This window comes from Rhipicephalus microplus, chromosome X, assembly GCF_043290135.1.
Source record: "Rhipicephalus microplus isolate Deutch F79 chromosome X, USDA_Rmic, whole genome shotgun sequence".
Taxonomy (NCBI): Eukaryota; Metazoa; Arthropoda; class Arachnida; order Ixodida; family Ixodidae; genus Rhipicephalus; species Rhipicephalus microplus.
The window spans coordinates 257265339-257283589 of record NC_134710.1 but is presented as its reverse complement, the minus strand read 5'-3'; the positions used below and the strand labels follow the sequence as shown (position 1 = coordinate 257283589).

General features: G+C 47.9%; 1 protein-coding gene across 4 annotated transcripts in view; it reads left to right on the top strand.

Moving 5' to 3' along the window:
- Positions 1 to 18251, top strand: part of LOC119161585 (ecotropic viral integration site 5 ortholog) — a 284075-nt gene that overhangs the window by 139341 nt on the left and 126483 nt on the right. Inside the window, exon 1 of one of the 4 annotated variants that reach the window (XM_037414125.2) lies at positions 3437 to 4111. The exons of the other annotated variants lie outside the window; for them this stretch is intronic. Coding sequence (XP_037270022.2) covers positions 3945 to 4111 — 167 coding nt within the window. The 5' untranslated portion in view covers positions 3437 to 3944. Of the gene's footprint in view, positions 1 to 3436; positions 4112 to 18251 lie in introns of those variants that run through there. 4 annotated transcript variants of the gene reach the window in all.

Below are 18251 nucleotides of genomic sequence, written 5' to 3'. Positions count from 1 at the left end.
GAAGCAGTTTGAAGCCACGCAGATAGCCTGGGCTCGATTCTCACCAGACCCGAATAGTTTCACGTATATGTAGTTGAATTTTTCTGAATGTTCCGTTCACGGATAGCGTTGATCTTGCGCTAGCAACTAACGACGCCGGCGCTAGAATTCCTGTGAAACGGGCTCTTGAACGTTAAAAAAAGAAAAAAAAAGAAAGGAAGAAAAGCAGTGTTCGAGGCTCAATCTATGCCAGTGATTCTGTGTGTTAGCCAAGCATTCTCAAACAGACCCACCCAGGGCTTAGAACTGCTTGGAAAAAGGATCCTATTATATACAGGCGTCATTAACACATGTCAACAGATGTAACATTTCGGGGCATAAGCGTGCCGTGTCGCAAGGCGTCACTCTTTGTGAATGCTGGGTGGTTTAAACAAGTATACTGACACGATTTCGAGAAATATCGCAAAGCGGGCTTTTTTTGTTTCCTCGATACACAGTGTTAACGCTCTCCACACACCGTGGTTATAGGCACGCATAAAGTATTTTACTTTGATATTAATGTTGTCGTCGCTGAGCATATGCAAATCAGCCCCACTGCAATGGACATTTCGACGAGTCGGGGCAGATATATACTGAGTGAGCGAACTATGCGTCCTGCCTGCCATGTACTCCCAGAAATCACTGTCGTTGTCACTGTACGACAATTCACCCGTCGTTGCTTACGTGTACCTCGAGCAGATGAAAGATCTGCCGATAGCACGTCTCTTCCCCCGTGGTGTCGCACTGCAGCGATATGTCACTGAGCCTCGTCGATACCGAAACCGAAAGTGCTCTATCAAGGCTGGGGTATTAAAAAAATGTTTGATGCATTTGCAGGTACCATGATACTTTTTTTAGTGTTCTCAACACCAGTGCTTTTTTATCTACAATTGGAAAATTTTAAAATTTCTGTCAGTAGACCTTTAAAGCATTACCTATTCATTACGAAGGGCTTAGCCATAATTAATCGTCATTTCCAGCCACCCAACCAACAAAGTGGCAACTACGCAGGTACCCTCATTGGCTTACAGACGCGTAGTAGACACTTCGCCGCAACACCAAATGACAAATCGTGGCGCAGTGGACTCTAAAACAGGTGCCCTAAAACAGTTTACAAGCTCCACAGGCTTACACTGTCACTGTACTGCGTGTTTCGCAGTACAGTGACAGTGTGACGGTATTTTAGAGGAGCATCTGACTGAGATTTTGAACCGTAAACGTAATGGGGCTTAGAACAGTGGTCAGTGTGGACAGTTGGCAAGCGAATTCGGCAATCATGAACTCATCGGTTTCAGTTTTGAGCGAGGAAAGCCGTTGCCTGTAGCTGCGGATAAACTGGAGACATAGGCACCCAGCACAGTTTAACACCGAATCAGATATCTCTGTTCATCATAACTCTGGCAAAGTTGAGCAACATTGGCGGCGTTCTGTGGATCTTTCTTTAGGGGAGTACTCGGCATGCGCTGTCTTCGGCGCCCTTTTTAATGCAGTGAATTTCATTACATTCTGTCATTGGTGCATTGACCAGCTGACAATGGTGCACGTCCTCGATGTATTGAAGTTCTCACCAAGCTGTTGGGAGCGGCTGCACCAGCGTTCTTCGGCGCGAAGCTTCCGACCGAAGTAAAGCACGTCTTGAAGTCGGCCCAGCTGCGAAGGTCAGTTTTGTGGGGCGTTTGTTGGGAACTCTCACATGTTCGTTGTATGAGATCAAACGGTCAAAGTCGTTTTATACGGAAATGCCGAAGATAGCAGTATCCTGTAGAGCTCGAAAAAAGAAGGGCAGGCGGTGCCATTCATTGTTTGGCTGCGTCGCTATAGGCATGGTGGCGGGCATCTTCCCATTGCAAGGTTCCAGTCAAGCCTCCATACCTCCCTTGTCATAGTATGTATCGCGGTTTGATGCCTGTAAGAACAAAGGCGTCGTTATTGAGCATTGGGAGTGCGAACCTGGATAGAGGCGGTGATGATTTCGTTTTATTTCAATGCCCTGTAAGTGCCCACGTGGTCAGTTGTGCATTACGAGGGATTCAACAGGATGCGTACTTTGTGTGACCAAGGTGCGCTCCAGTCTTCGCTACCCATACGTGCGTCTATTTCTGGGCGAAAATCCCAAATAACGTTAACAGAATTCTTCATCTAACTCGGAGCCTGTTACTGTATACCTCTCTTTTCGATATGTCGAGCAGGTGTGTTGCACGCAGTCCATGCAGAAGCGAAAATGAAGAATGCGCAGCTGCCACTGGTTGTGCACCTATCGACATGCTATATTCTGAATATCTGAGCGTGTCGCTGCCGAATTCGCGGGGTTTCATGTACTACCTTACATTATTGCCGTATTTGCTTGAATTTGTGAACGGATGTAAACGCAGTCGTTTTTCATACATCGGTTTTCACTCTTAGAGCTGATCCACCTATAGGTGTTTATAGTATTAGCCATCTCCAACAGGCTGGATGAAGTAGAAAAGTAGAATAAGATTTGGAATTAGTTGTACGATAGTTTGTATTATAATGTCAAGAGCGATGGCTCAAATGGATTTTATAAAGTGTTACAGACAGCCTGACTGAATGTAATGTAGGAATGAAAGGAATGTAGTAATAATCTATTTGCATATAGTAGTCGGGAAGGCTATGTTGTCTTCGCTGCCCTCGTACTTGTTTAATGAAAGGGAAAGATACAGCTGTGTGGTTTCAGAAGTGGGATGGCGGGACCTTTGCAAGTATCATGAAGATGCTCAATTTGTTGTCATATATCCCGAAAAGAATTTGTTTTATTTCGTTCCTTCCGAGCTGCATTGGACTCACGACATGGAGGCTGCGTTCAATGTAAAATCCATTGAGACGGTCGATCGCTCTTCATACAAGCGGGTGAAATATTTCATTCCGCTGTGAGGTCGAACAGAGAAGAGCGCGTCACTTTTCCACTCTCCGTATTGTCGCTTTCGTTGTCTGAGAAAAATAAGCGCTTCGTTTGTATTCCGCTTGTGTCTCTCGCCGTCCCTTCTGTCTTGAGTTCTTTTTTTTTTTTCAATAGTCGCGGCGTTTATCTGTATTGCCACAGGAAGCTTATGTTTTTATCCAATTTTCTTTTCTCAAATTTCCCGTCTGCTTTATACCACTTCCTCCTCACTACAACTAACCGCGCTATCTTTTCGATTTGAAACTGTGCTTTGTTGTGTCGTCTCAGCAAGAAAACGACTATACCCGAAGTCTCTGGTTCTGTGAACTCAAGCGTGGAACACACACACACACACACACACACACACACACACACACACACACACACACACACACACACACACACACACACACACACACACACACACACACACACACACACACACACACACCGAGTAGATAACCTGGCGAAGTGGTAGGGTCAACACGAGAACAATAGGTTTTATCCCCCCCCCATTCTCTTTCTCTCCCTCTCTTACACTTTTGGCGTCCGCCGCCAGAGGCCGAGACGATCGGTCCCAAATGGAGAGGGTGAAAGACACGTGACCTCGAACTGGGTCGTGTTGCGTTTACTGAATGCCGCTTTTTTGTATTTTTGTTTCCCTCCCGCTCTGATGGCGGTGGCGGCGTCGACAAACTCTCGGCAACGGGAAAAACTTCGCGGGCCGCTGGGCGGGCCACATCGCTGAGCGCACCTTTCGTCCGGTTGGCCGGCGCCGCTTGCGTTCGTGGCGCGCCGTCTTGGTAGCTTGTAAACGCCGTTATGCGGCGGAGCGCGTTTGGTCGGCGACGTTAGCGACAGCACTGAAGTGTCGTCTGCTGCTGCAGGGAGCAGCGGTCACCACATAGCTTCTAGTTCCGCGCTGCAGGCTGCGTCCTTTTTCGCACTATGTGAACACCGAACGTACTGCTGTGCTTCGCGTTACTGGTGACTTTGAAAAAGGATTTTGCGCTCGCGACACACGTGTATGCGACTCTTGGATACGTACTCCGGGCTGACAACGACGGAACCGAGCGGACGACGATCGGCGCTGAGAGTTGGGGATAGCGTCGCCTCTTCCGCGCCGCCCGTCAGGAAGCGTGTTTGGTTCTCCAGCGCGCTGTCAGCCATGGGTCTCAGTGACACCGATCGAAGGTGAGCTCCTCATGACCATGTTTGTCTGATTTCGTGTCTGGCCTAAAGCACGATGTAGCTGCTCTGACACCTTTCTTCGGGCATAGAGCTCGCGCAAAGGCCGAGTTTATTCCCCGACCTTCTGCGCGTGCTGCATGCCCTGATGGTTTAGGGTTTTTCGTGATGTGTGTGGCTGTCGGATCAGAGGCAAAGTGAGTCGTTGCGATCAACTGTGCATCTGTCGGATGATCCGAATATGACCTTGCTATATTTTAAAAAATGCGGTTTTCAGTGACATTAAGTAACTAAAAACCTATCTTGTATTTGCAATTTATTGACCGCATGATCGACCACGTGAATGCGTCGCCGTGATTCTATTACCGTCGATGCATCCTTGACGTAACGGATGCCGCTTCAAGGGGGCGTAGTAGCAGTGGCCTGTTGTATAGAGTGGGCAGATATTAGCAAATGCTTTGGTCGAAGTGCGGCAGGGGTGTTCGTCATATCTTCATGCTGCTCCTATTTAACAGATACGCCGCAATTATCATCGCTTGCGTAGAAAGGTCAAGTTTATTCCTTCAATGTTTAACGTGCCGCCGCTGCCTTGTGAAGGTGCGATGCTTTCGACCTCGTTTGATTTATCTGGACAGGCGTAAGTTCTGGCTATCGAAACAAAGGCCGGTATATATTTGCACTCGTTCACTTTTACCCCCCTACGTCATGAGCCTGTATTGTAATACGGCTGAAGCATACTGATGGTGGCGCTCTCTACAATGGATCGGTGGTTTTAGCAACAGCCTGGTGGTCGTAATCGCGCGGTAGTACGTTTGCTTCCCACTCACATTGCGCAGAGGTTTAAGCGTGAAACCTCCTGTGTTGTGAGATTTCGTTGGACGTTAATTAAACCAGCGTACTTACCACGTACGATAGTGCCGCTTTTAGCCCAAGCTCTTTTTATGGGACCACTGGCGGAGCCGTAGTGGGGATAAAGGGAGAGTTCTAGTTCGTCGAAGTAAACTTATGCCATGTCCATGTCACTCCTCACGCGATTTAGGTCAAATTATTTGCAGCTTACCCATAGAAATGAAAATCACTAGAAATTCGCCGCAATCGTTCTTATGCTTTCTCCGTCTCGGCTGCACGTGGAAGCAGGGGGCACATGCGCGGTTGTGAGAAATTTTACAGACTTCGGTTATTTGCGCGCACTCGTGTGGGTTGTGCCAACTTGTATGTGCAAGTGAAACCAAAAGGCTCTGCAACTTTCCTCGGGTTACAAGCCGCGCGCTCGGTTTAGCTGAACTTCTCAACTCTGAAGCGGGAGCTGTTTGGTAACCGTGAAATTCACCCCTGCAGCCGCGTGGAGAAGTACGTGATGAGCTTGCTGAGACGGCAACCTTGATCGAGTGTGCTCGAACTAGTGGCAAATAGACGTTCAAGATACGCTATCGGGCCACGAGTCTTTGTGGGTCATTGGAGCAGAACTCGGCTTAAATGAGAACATCGCCGGAGCTATCGTATCTGGCGGTGTTTCTGTGGGGGCTCGAGAAAGTGGTTGGATTTCCTCTTAACGTGGAAAGTGCAAGTGGTACGCTACTCAACGATGAGAAAGAGGGTTTCGTTAGTAATACAGCCCACTTATAGAGGCCCTCTTCATTGATGATTGATATGTGGGGTTCAACGTCCCAAAGCCACCATATGATTATGAGAGACGCCGTAGTGGAGGGCTCCGGAAATTTCGACCACCTGGAGTTCTTTAACGTGCGCCCGAATCTGAGCACACGGGCCTACAACATTTCCGCCTCCATCGGAAATGCAGCCGCCGCAACCGGGATTCGATCCCGTGACCTGTGGGTCAGCAGCCGAGTACCTTAGCCACTAGACCACCGAGGTGGGGCACAGGCCCTCTTCAATAAGTCGGTAAAGCTGCAGCAAAAGTTCCCGGAACGCCGACCTCGTCCGCGTCTATAGGAGAGGAACGATGTACGCGCCGCGCGCATCTCGCAAGCACCGCGCTGGTGATTTCACGAAATAGAGTGGATGCTCAGTAGCCTGTGTATATCCGGGAAACTAATGTACGTACATTTGCTTGTGTATTTCGATATACGTGCGTCTACTGTAACTCGTTGCTGCACACCTCGTTCCTTAAAAAAAAAAGGGGGGGGGGAGGAGGCGGTAGCGGCAGTTGCTTACACCCACCTTCAATAATGGAGATCGAAATTCTCGGTAATGGTTTATCACCGTAGCTGGCATTCACGGCAATTTCGTATGTTCTTCGTCCTCAATCCATGCCCTGTATACATTGGAAAACTTCTTTCTCTTCGCCGTATAAGAGTGCGACTGTTCTCATTTTCTTATCTATTCTTATCAGGTTACATTACGTATACAGTGAAACTTCAAGTGACGTCATTCGGCGATTGATCGATTGGAACTCGTCATAACCATGCTTGCCTCTCTCTCTCTATACTTACCTCTTAGCCTCTGTGTGCATTCCTTTTCTTCGACATCGTTCAGATCATTGGAGCCAAAGGGGGCGGGGGGGAGGTATCGGTTTGTCATGTTATTCTCGTTATTCCACCATTATTACCTACTCCCCTGAGGTCGTATTTCATATGTGCAGTAGGAATGAAAAAGAAATTCGAACATGCGGTATCGCTTTATTTTCAAACGATCGTAGCCTGGTTGGTGAAAAAAAAAAAAAAACACTGGAGTATTTCATGATAGTATCCAAAACCGTCTAGCATCTTTTTGTTGCCACCAAGATCAGAGCGTGATGAAAACAGCGCGCCGCGCTGTTCACGTAGGAAAAATAGGAGATGTTGTTTTGTGGTAACTGGGATGTAATTGCTTGATATGTGGGGTTTAACGTCCCAAAAACCAGAGGATATTAACTGTGATGTAAATGCGGTGGACGAAAATGGATGAAACGATAACTTGCCCCTGCAGCATGCAGGGTCCGATCCTTCGATCTTTGAATAACGCGTCCGATGCCCTGCCGACTGAGATACAGCGGCGGCCATCCCACCGCCCATTTTCATGTTCTTGTTGTTGTTGCCCTTTATTTGTGGCTCATACCCACTGGGGGGGATCGGCTAATAATTGAGTGGTCTTATAAAGTATTATTCGATTTTTGAGTAAAGGAACTTATAAAACGAAAGCGTTGCAAATTTTAGAACGAAATTATGATTATCTCTGGTCTGTACCTAGTATAAAGTTTTTGTATTAGAAATAGATAATAATATAGATCAAAACCTAACTTGAAAAAACGGGTATGAAATCAGGTAGTCGGAGCGAATAGGACCAATCCAAGTTGATGATTGATTGATTTGTGGGGTTTGACGTCCCAAAACCACCATATGATTGTGAGAGACGCCGTAGTGGAGGGATCCACAAATTTAGACCACCTGTGGTTCTTTAACGTGCACCCAAATCTGAGCACACGGGCCTACGACATTTCCGCCTCCATCGGAAATGCAGCCGCCGCAGCCGGGATTCGAACCCGCGACCTGCGGGTCAGCAGCCGAGTACCTTAGCCACTAGACCACCGCGGCGGGGCGACGAATCCAAGTTCGGGCTGAATTTTATTTGTTAAATATATGTGTCAGTTCATTTTTTATTTCTTCGTATTTACCTCACAGTTACACCAACAACATCCCCTATACTTTTTTTTGGTATCTATGTCTGTTATTGCTTGTGTCCAAGTTATTTGTGGCAGAAAAAAAAAAAAACGCCAGGCCTGCGCGGAAGGCACAGCACAGTCACAGCGAAAGCTTGAGAGTGGCCTTTCAGAGGAAGGAAGTGCCTGGAAACTGTGGCACACGCCCACGCTGGGGGATTCCTTTTCTAAACACTCATTGGGTAAATGCTGCAAGCACACTTGCTTGATAACCACTACGACATTAATAATAAAAATTTTAGGGTAGTAGGCCGGCATTTGTTATGCTATTTTTTGTCATTCTTCAGAGGAGCGTTGTGCACGCTAAATACTTGCAGGAAATTTTCTGCCGATTGTCCATGCAGTGGCTGACGACGATGAAGAATTATGCCTGAAGTTGGCATTCGCAACAGTTAATAGGTGATCAAAAACAAGCTTTTGTAATGGGTTGGAGCATTAGACGACCTACTCGTTACGCTATTAGCATTGTGTGACGCCTCGTTGGTCCTTTGCTGCTCTAAAACGCTTTATTATTCATAATAACGCAATTCTTTTCCCGACATCAAGCATGTGTAAGGCAAGTTTGCGAAAAGTTCCAAGCACCGGCGTAGCTCGGAACTTCATCAGAAGTCAGTGTACTTTACTGGTGATAATGTCATTCATTAAAGGAAAAAAAAAACCGGCGTAGCTCGGTGGTACAATACTGGGCTGGCACGCAGTGGACCCGGGTTCGAGTTCCACTGTGTCCTTGATGATAGGTTTTTTTTTTCTTATTTCTATAGTGGTTACGGACACCGGCGGACGGTGCCACGCGTGAGCCGAGTTTTGGTCACAGCTTTCGCTGTAATACTGGGCTGGCACACACACTTACTACTTCTGTTACTGTTCTTATTAATATTATCTCTAGCAATGAAAAACGAACCCCTAAATTTCCACTTCCACCCCCTGTACATGCATGCCTTGAGTGTTATGCACTTATAAGCTCTTCACAATTGTGCATTATTTATGACGTTCGAATCTTGATGAAAAAAAGAACAGATATAAGCAGCGTGAGCCTGCTGTGAAAGCGAATCTCTTTGAGTAGCTCTATTCTTGCAGCATTCATGGCTTCACAGTTCCTGCGCGGCACTTATTTTGGGCTGTCTTGATTTTGCTCCGGATTGCAGCGACGCTTATCAAGGCAGCGTTGATCTAGCTCGCAGAGTATACAGTAAACATTGCTGCTGAGGTGCATATGCATTTCTTGTAAACAACGACGTGATATAAGTGACCCCCACACGAACACACAAATATTCAGCTGTCAGTGCTATTCAGTGCAGGTTATATAATACGAATGAATGAGCGGGAACTCTATGTAAATATGCCCAAAAGTAGATATATGAGCAACAACACAACATTACGCATATCGACATACGCATATGCACGTCATCTTTCACATCATCTCCCGCGCACACTGTGCGCGTTTGCGCTCTGCGAACAGCATCAAAAAGCCGCAAACTGATCCGCTGTGTGGTCCGTTCTGCGTACGCGAAATAAATAGTCTATTTGGAAAATCTCGATCGTGCGGCGCATGGTGCCTTTTGCATTTTTATGCCCTTGCATATACCTACTGTGTTCTAAGCAACTGTGCTCGCATATGCACACATGTCGATTGATAGAACTGGTATCCGTTTGGAAATCCCCGCCCCCCCCCCCCTTTTTTTTTTCCCTTGTTCCTGCTCTGCTCAGTTTTTCCTAAAAAGCGGAAGGCAAGAGAAAGGCGGATGTCATACCGCCTATATGCGTCTTTCATCTCTCAGTCGTATACGTGGTACCTTTTACGAACGAACACCGCCCTCCTGTATACCAATGGAAAATACCAAATGTAGCAATTGTTTTCCCTGAAAAGCGCACCGGCCTCTTCACTGCGGTATTTGTGTGTTCCTAAGTTTAGTTCTGGGGAGAACACAAGGCTTAGGTAATATTCTCTATCGTTGTCGTTACGCGCGGTTGTTGTTGTCATTTGCAGATTCAGCCTGTCTGCCTTCGCATGATTTTACGGCACATGTTTTTTTATGTATACCTGTGAAACCGCACACTTGCAGGACTGTATAGCGTCTTCGCAGCGCTCGCGGGGAGAGATTGGTCATATCTGAGTTGTAAAAAGGGATTGCCGCAATGCTTATTGCACTGGAATTTTACTGCGCTTGTGAATAAGCTTTATGGAAACACTGTTCTTCAGAACACACGCCGGTTGTATTATTACAGTGCATGCACACAAAACAAAACTTTGAAATGAACATCTCGTGACCGCGTGGTCATACAGCACGCTCAAAACTAGCAAGAAAAGAGGATGTCCCGTTTTATTTATTCTGCGCACTCTTGCGTAACGGTATAAAACGGGGTGCCTCTTACAAGTGGGACGCTGCCGTACGTCGTGCCCCACTTGACGTTAGAAGTGTCTTGTGCTCAGTGATTGGCTGAATTCATAGATTTTTTAAAAGCACGACCTGTAACGGTAAATGCTACGCCGAATGTGATTGAAACTGGCAAAGACCTGTTTTGTTTTTTCTGTCAGATTTATGAAGGCGCGGGCGCTGTTCGCACGTTTGATTAAGTGTATACGCCCCAACACGAGCTATAGTGGTTGGATAAGCAAAACGATTTTTTTAAAAGGACGAAACATTTCGGCTGACGGAATGATACTGGCGGTACGCACTTTCACTGTCAAGCCCGGCTTCGCTGTAGTGTTTTGTTTAACTCTTGCCTTGAAAACCATATTTTGATCAGCAGCAAACTTTGTGAAATTCGGCGCATTCCACGACCTGTGTCCTATAGTGCAATCGATGAGAACTGGGGTAAAACCCAAAGCTAAACACAGGTGGCACGCCAGCGCATGAATTGTGCACATTTAAGCTTCTGCTCACTTGTTAAATGCGCTTAATGGTCGCTTGTTCGAGAAATGGGTTGTCATGATTTTGTTGCTAACCCACACTGAAGACAAAGCGGACAAACCGGGCCAGTTGTCACATATTTTCATTGTTTTGAGTGTGATTATCACAGCGAATGAATGCGCTGCGTGTGGACGAAGACGCTGTGCCGTGCCTGCATGCATGGTCGGTCGCGTCAGGTGTTGAGGAGTGAAGTCAGAACCGTGCATACCTTGGCGGCCGGTTGTTGCCTCACGAGCTGATTACGCCGAAGTCCGCCTCAGTGGAACAGTGCACGGTTAGGGTGCTCAGCTGCGAAGTTTGATCACAGCCGTGGCGGTCGTGTTTCGATAGAGGCGAAATGGTTAACCCGTGTACTGTGCGATCTGAGTGCAAGATTAAAAACACGAGATGGTCGAAACTTACTACGGCGTCTCTCATAATCTTGGGATGTCAGGATATTGTATTATTATTTAATTACGCTGATATACAGGGGCATGATCTAGATGAGAGAGCCACGGGAGGACCCACCTGCTCCGCTACTGTGTCGCAGGTTTGGGGTTAGAATTTGGAAGAGAGGGAGGGTAGGGAATGCGGAAGAGGAGAAAGATGGTTTGGAAAGTAATAGAGAGTAATGATATGTGGTTTAGCAGATGGATGGGGGAGGGTGTGCTAGAGTAGATGGAAGATCATTGGATAGTATTGAGCCAGAAAAAAAAAATTGTGAGACAGGGCACGAACGCACATTTTCGTGCTCTATTTCGCAACTTACTTTTCCAAAATAAAAGAAATAAAATAAGGCGCCGTTTTTTCTCTTTCCTTTTTTTTTTCGTGGTTGTTAGACATAAGCTAATGTCGCCAACAGATGACGAAGCCAAGGAAAACAGGGGGGTCGGTATTATCCTTTTGGGATTAAGTTGTAGTTAATTCATGAAGTCTAACAATGATAGTCGTTGGCGTTTGGAGGAGAACAATCCTCCATATGATTACGAGGGACGCTGCAGTGGAGGGCTCTGGCAATTCCGAGCATCCGGTGTTCTCCAACATGCACTGCAGTAGCACAGTCTCAAGTATTTCGCCTCGATGGAAATGCGACCGTCGCGACGGAGTTCCGATCCCCCAATCTTCGGGCCAGCTATCGCGAGCACCACGTTACCACCGTGTCGGGTCAAATGAATGCGACCAAATGAATTGAAGTGGATGAGAGAACTCGTCGCCGGTGGGGACCGCGCCCAAAAACCTATGTGCGAGTGAGTTTGCGAGCAATTGTAGTTTTACTTGAAATCGTTTTTCTCTGAAAAACCAAGGTGTACACAGAGTCGATCGCATGTGAGCCCGTGGCTTGCCTCCTTCCAAGGGATGTGTTGGTGAATTCCACTGCCGCGCGAATGAGTACTTGCTCATGGGCGATAACTGCCTTCCATTCGTGCGCGCCACTCTTTTTGCCACCCCGTCCCTCCGTTCCTTCACTTCTGGCTGCGCCGCTTGTGGGTTAACGACTCGGCCGCCCGCTGGGTCCCCCTACTGTGAAGCGACCTGCGCGCCAGATGCCAACGCTACTCGCGAGCTTTGCTCGCTCTGGGGTACACGGACGTCAACGAGCGTTGTCTACGTTGACGTGTTTGCATTAGAGGCGCGTATTTTTTGCGGTTTTCGCATCGGCCGCCTTGTTTCTCAGTCTCCCGGTTTCCTTTTTCACTGTTTACTGCAGAAGGGCATCGTGTCCACGGTGTAGAACCGCATTCTTGTTGCTGTACAAGCTTTCCTGTTTCCCAAAATGGCCTGCCTGTCGGCTGCGACGTATTATTGCGATCATGCCGGGTTAAGCCTCGCAAACAGCGTCTGCCTCTGACGGTGCGACGTGGCCGGCACAGCTGCGTTGATGCGTTTCGCGCTTCTCTCCTGGAGGCCCGTTCGTTGAGTTCACCGAACTAGCGGAAACGTCTCCTCCTCCTCCTTTGCGGGACGAGAAGTTGGCGCGGAAGATGCGAGTCGGCGGCGCACACCTTGCATGCTCGAGTGCCGCCAAGGTGGTTCGCGCGCAGGGAGAGTGAGCGAAAGCGAGAAGAGCCCCGCATGGCCATTAAAGCGCCTTTTGTCGCTGCGATGGCTGCCTGGATGGCGCAGGCTCGCGTCGCGCAATGGCCCATTGTCATTTGTCCCTGCCGCAGCCTCCGCAGTTCAAAGAAAGCTCCCCGTTATTATTTTTCTTCTTTTGTCTTCTTTTTGTGCATTGTACCTCCGGCTCAAAGGTGTAGCACAGAGTTCGGTGAAAATGGCGCTGTCCGTTCGCCCAGCAAACTCGGACGGTCTGCGTGGAGCGGCTCATCATTCGAGCCGTCCGATCTCATTAGCCGGACATGCGGACAGGTCAATGATGTCTTGAGTATGGTCGGCGCGGCGTGGTAGATTAGTTTAAGAGAGAGGGGGAGAGAGAGAGAGAGAGAGAGTGTGTGTGTGTGTGTGTGTGTGTGTGTGTGTGTGTGTGTGTGTGTGTGTGTGTGTGTGTGTGTGTGTGTGTGTGTGTGTGTGTGTGTGTGTGTGTGTGTGTGTGTGTGTGTGTGCTGAAGAGGATGCGATGAAAGAGGATATTTTCAGCGGACATCATTGCTCTGCAGTGTATAATTCCGGCTCTGACGCTACTTCTCGCAAGCTTGATTACTCGTGAACTTCTCATGCCTCGATCCATTGTTTCCTTACTTATTAATTTGCAAAAGCGCGAGATTGTGCGTCTTGTTGCCAACGAGCCTCCGTATGTCGTTCCTGTCTTTTCTGGAACATTCCTATCGTTTTATATAGTTAAAGAACAGGGAAATGGAAAAAAATGCTGATTGTCTGTTAACTTCAATGTACTCGGAATTATCCTCTTAAAGTTAACCTGCGAAATAGCTAAGTTCGTCATACAGTGCGCTTTTTTTTTTTTCGCGTGTGTGGCAAATATTCGGGGATGTTTTCGCGGCCACTTTGTGGCACGCTATGTAAAGTGAAACTGAAGCGTATATACTGCACGATTGTTGTGGCATCAAACCTCGTCGAGGTACGCTCGAGAATCGAACCCACAACCTGTTTCTCCGCTGCAGAACGCTATATATCCAGAGCCAAAGGAGGCGAGCCGGTCAGCAGCGTGATGCGCTTTCATTTGCAGGTGATATCCTGGAATGAACAGCGGAAATTAAGTGTCGCGTGCTGGTCAACTGACCGTCAAAATGAAATTCCTCGTGGCGGAGGCCCCGCACGAGTCGCTGGCGTGAAACACTTGCCATTTGTGGGGCAGAAACTGACGTGACCCTCCGACAAATGTCCACAGGCAACGACGAAGATGGCACCGTGTTCGTGACTAAAAGGGTCATCAGTCACGGTGGCTTATGAGTGGCGCCCGCACGTCGTCGGACCGTGGACACGCTGTACTATATATTGACTTCATCCCTTCTGGCCTTCACTTCTGTGCCCACTGTGGACATATCCCTTGGCTGCCTCTCTTATCGCGCACGGCGCGATGCGGCTTTGTCCATCTCTTTGGGGGCGTTGCGCAAATATCGCCGCTCAGGACGGCATTTGCGCCCATATACGTGCGTACTACACGCCCACCTTCGGAGACCATGGGGCCGTCAACGCAGTGACGGCCTTTAACGCGGGCTTGTCTCGCTCCTCTGCCCGTCAGTATATGCCTCTGGGTTAGTATACGGCCCAATATTTCATTTAGAGTCTGCGTGATACGTGGAATAATTTTCGCTCGCAAATTTCGCGCTCTAAACTGATGGAAAGTAATGTTTTAATATTGCGCGTGGCGTTTAATTAGTTGGCACTCTTTTTTTACGCACTAGCGTCGACCGTAAAATCGGGTGTTCTTTATTGTTTCTGTGTAAAAGTACTACTGAGCTCGAGTTCAAATGCCTGAAACAAAGTAAAGTACTATTGGTTGCCCGCATTTTAGTGTATTTGACGTATACTATATGTTTTGCTACGCCTCTTCAGGGTGCACTGCGTCGCTAAACTTTGAGGCGTTTTGAGATGGCGTGTATACTTCTGCAGCTTTTAGAGTTGTGCGCTGCTTGCGATGCAAACGAGCGCATAAAAAAACGCCTAACGACAAAAGAGAACAAACACACAGCACTTCGCTTTTCTTGCTCCCTCATTGTTTACTATGGCCGCTGTGCAAGGCGATATAACTTACTTGAATCCACGTGCCTCGCGTGTTTTATTTATTTATTTATTTATTTATTTATTTATTTTCAACGGCCACTGAATACACGTGGTCCATAACCGTACAAAACAAGACGCCTAATACGAGTTACAGCTCCAACACCATGCATGGTGTTCACATAGGGCGTCTTAAAAACAAACTTTTGTAGTCGTTTGTGTCTGTGGTTCGCTTCTTCGACTATTCTATGAAGCGCGACTTTGATAGCAGCGTGACAGGCCACATACGTCATGCAGGCTCCGTGGGTGTAATCGGCAGCATCGTTAAACGAAAAACACGAAGGCTTTCGAAAGTGTGATAGCCGCAGTGCGCAGGCGATTTGCGCTCAAGTATACCTGTAGGCGTGTTCCATTGTTTCCAGATTTTGCCACTTGTCGTTTGATAGGACACGGCACCGCCGATTTTCTCAGAAGCTGCCTTCAACCCCCTTTCCCCAAGCCAGGTAAAACGACGTGCTAGCGTACAAATTATCGGCGGATCAGTCATGAGCTCATTGTACCTTTGTGTGATCGAGCGTTATCAGTGGGAGGTTATTCTTCTGTTTGAAACAATATCGCCGACAGTTCGTTTTATCGGTTTCTTTCTGAAATCAACGTGTTTTTTTTTTCCTCTGGGATGCGCACTCTTTTGATATAGAATATATCGCGCTACTGCGTCTCCACTCTCGAGGCATCTATATAACTGTGACATTCCTACGGCGAATTTTCTCGCATTGCTTCTTCGACGTATGACTTTGATGCATTTAGGGCTATAGTAACTTGACACTGAGTGAAGGCCTTTGTAATACAATAGTCGTAGGCATTGACAATCGCGAAACTGCCGTCACTGATGTGACAAAGGTCGTTCGTAACCGCCTTGCAAGCTTTGATATGTAAAACGAGTGCACAAAGCGCGGCGGGAGGCGGTGTCATTGTGTACGTGAGAAACTCCTGTCCTCGCTGCTCCTTTATTCGTCAACGGATCGTGTTTGTGCGTGCGACCATCCGGGACGCATTGGCTCCGGGATATCGACGGCCATCACTGTGTCACTCGACGATCTCGCCGCTTTTGTGCGCTCGTGTTTGTGCGCCCCTTTGCCGAAGGGGCGCCTCGCGGTCTGCGCTCGCATCCCGTAAACATCCGCATTGGACGACGCGTGCTTCGCCTGCCATTCATAGCCGCTATAGCCTGCTTGCTTGCTTTTGGCTGTGACATATACTGACAACGGCATGTCTATAGGTGCTTTGATATATATGTGTCCGTATATAGCTTTCAACAAGTGTAGGACTTTCCCATGCGAAGGAAACGCGGGCGTGCACGTGCGGAATAATCTGATTGATATGTGGGGTTTAACGTCCCAAAACCACTATATGATTATGAGAGACGCCGTAGTGGAGGGCTCCGCAAAATTCGACCACCCATGGAGTTCTTTAACGTGCACCCACATCTGAGCACACGGGCCTACAACATTTCCGCCTCCATCGGAAATGCAGCCGCCACAGCCGGGATTCGAGCCCGCGCCCTGCGGGTTAGCAGTCGAGTACCTTAGCCACTAGACCACCGCGGCGGGGCGTGCGGAATAATCTTATATACTTCGTCGCGTGCTCGTCCTTTGTTGCAGTCACCGGCGGTCGCTCGAGTGCAAGATGGGTTGTGTGCGCTTTAGTCATGAGTGTGTACAAAGAAGACATCAAGTTTATGTGCTATTTAATTTCGATTTACTGAGGTGAAAGCTTTCCGCATCACTTCAATCAACGTAATCGATCACGTCCTTTGGATGAGCGCTTCGCGGCTGCACGTGCGCGCGTCAAGCGCCTGAACACTTTTGCAGGGCTGAATATATTCGCTTAACGCATACAAATGGGGTGCGTCGGAGACGGTTGTGTGTTAGAGGAGATTGTGGTTTTATATAATACTTTATTGCAGCGGTGAGTGAAAGCTGTCCCACAATTGGCAGTTTTGACCCACCGTTGAATGTTAGCATGTAAATTGTTCACTATGTACATACAACGTACGGTTCCGAATCCGCTTTTGCTCAATCAGCGTCGAGTACAGAGTGTTGTGCTTTCACTGCTTCGCGAAAGGGACTGTTTCTTTGCCGCGTATGTTACTTGGTAAGCCGCTAGTGTGCGCCCTCTATTGATAGAGCTGTTTCTGCAGGAGCGTTTCCAAATACGGCTCTGAGTCCATGGCGCTCATCGTCAGCCTTGCATGGAGAGCTTGCGTCTGGGAGAGCCTCAGCTCTTTAGTAAATGGCGCGCATTGTGTCCGGGTGCTCGAGCGCCGTGTCCTGCGTCGTGTAGGCCTATACACGACGAGCATGCGGATATACATGCAGAGAGACCCACATAAGAACAAGTGGCCCTTTGAGCCCGATGGTCGCCCGTCCCTCGTTTGCTTTGGCTTTGAGCCGGTCGCAGTGCACGCCGACCAGCGTGTTATGCTCACACAATGGGGCATCCTTCTGCCTTCCTAGCTGTTTGTTGTCTCTCGAGAGTCTGTTTGCGGACTCCGCATTGTTTCAGAAAACGACCTCACCAAAATTAGTGCGAAGGTCTTGCATGTACGAAAACCGCCTTTCGTTCAGAATCTGCGTGTGGTCGGTGACTGACCACATGCTTGGTGACTATATATGGCGTGCGTCTTTGCCAGGTGGTTCTATTTTCTAGTTGCCGAATTGCTTCCAGCCAGTCTGAATATTGAAGCAGCATTACCAAAGTTGCCATGGTGCCGCTTAATTAGCAGGAGTATAGAGGCTCGTGTATAAGGCTATGTTGAATTATTTTATCTATTTAGTTGATTTACGCGGCCTTTGCGAAAGCGTCTGGCTTGCATTGGCTTTCTGTAGACGCAGCGCGTGCTGGTAACCGCTGTCGGCCACAGCCGAAGCCTGAATGCACTGTATACCGTGCACGCGGTGCATGCGATGCCATGGATCCAGTACGCAGGTCCATGCTAAACTTCCGCTTTGCGCGCGTATTTTAACACTGCAAACGAATGATATGCGGTCAGTTGGGGTGGTGTATATACACTCTCCAAAAAGACAAGGTCGGCAATAATGACTAATAATTTTTGGGGTTTCGCGTGCCAGAACCACAGTATAATTATGATGATGATGGCGATGCATGATGCTCATTGGCGCAACGGCCATTTCATTGCCAAAGAGTGCCCAGTACACGAGACAAAGATCATTAGGTGGAATGCCCTAGATGCACCTACCGTTGAAACCAACAGTATAGAAATGTTCGACTCTTTTTGCCAGTTGATTATGTAAAGTTCCATTCTTATGCATTGCATGCCTGTCTTCTTATATTTGAACTTCAATAGGTTGTCTGTTTTTGTTTTAGTCTTTATTTTTCTTTTGCATTTTTTGTCAATATACATTGTGCTCATGTATAACTTCACAAATTGTGTTAGTTC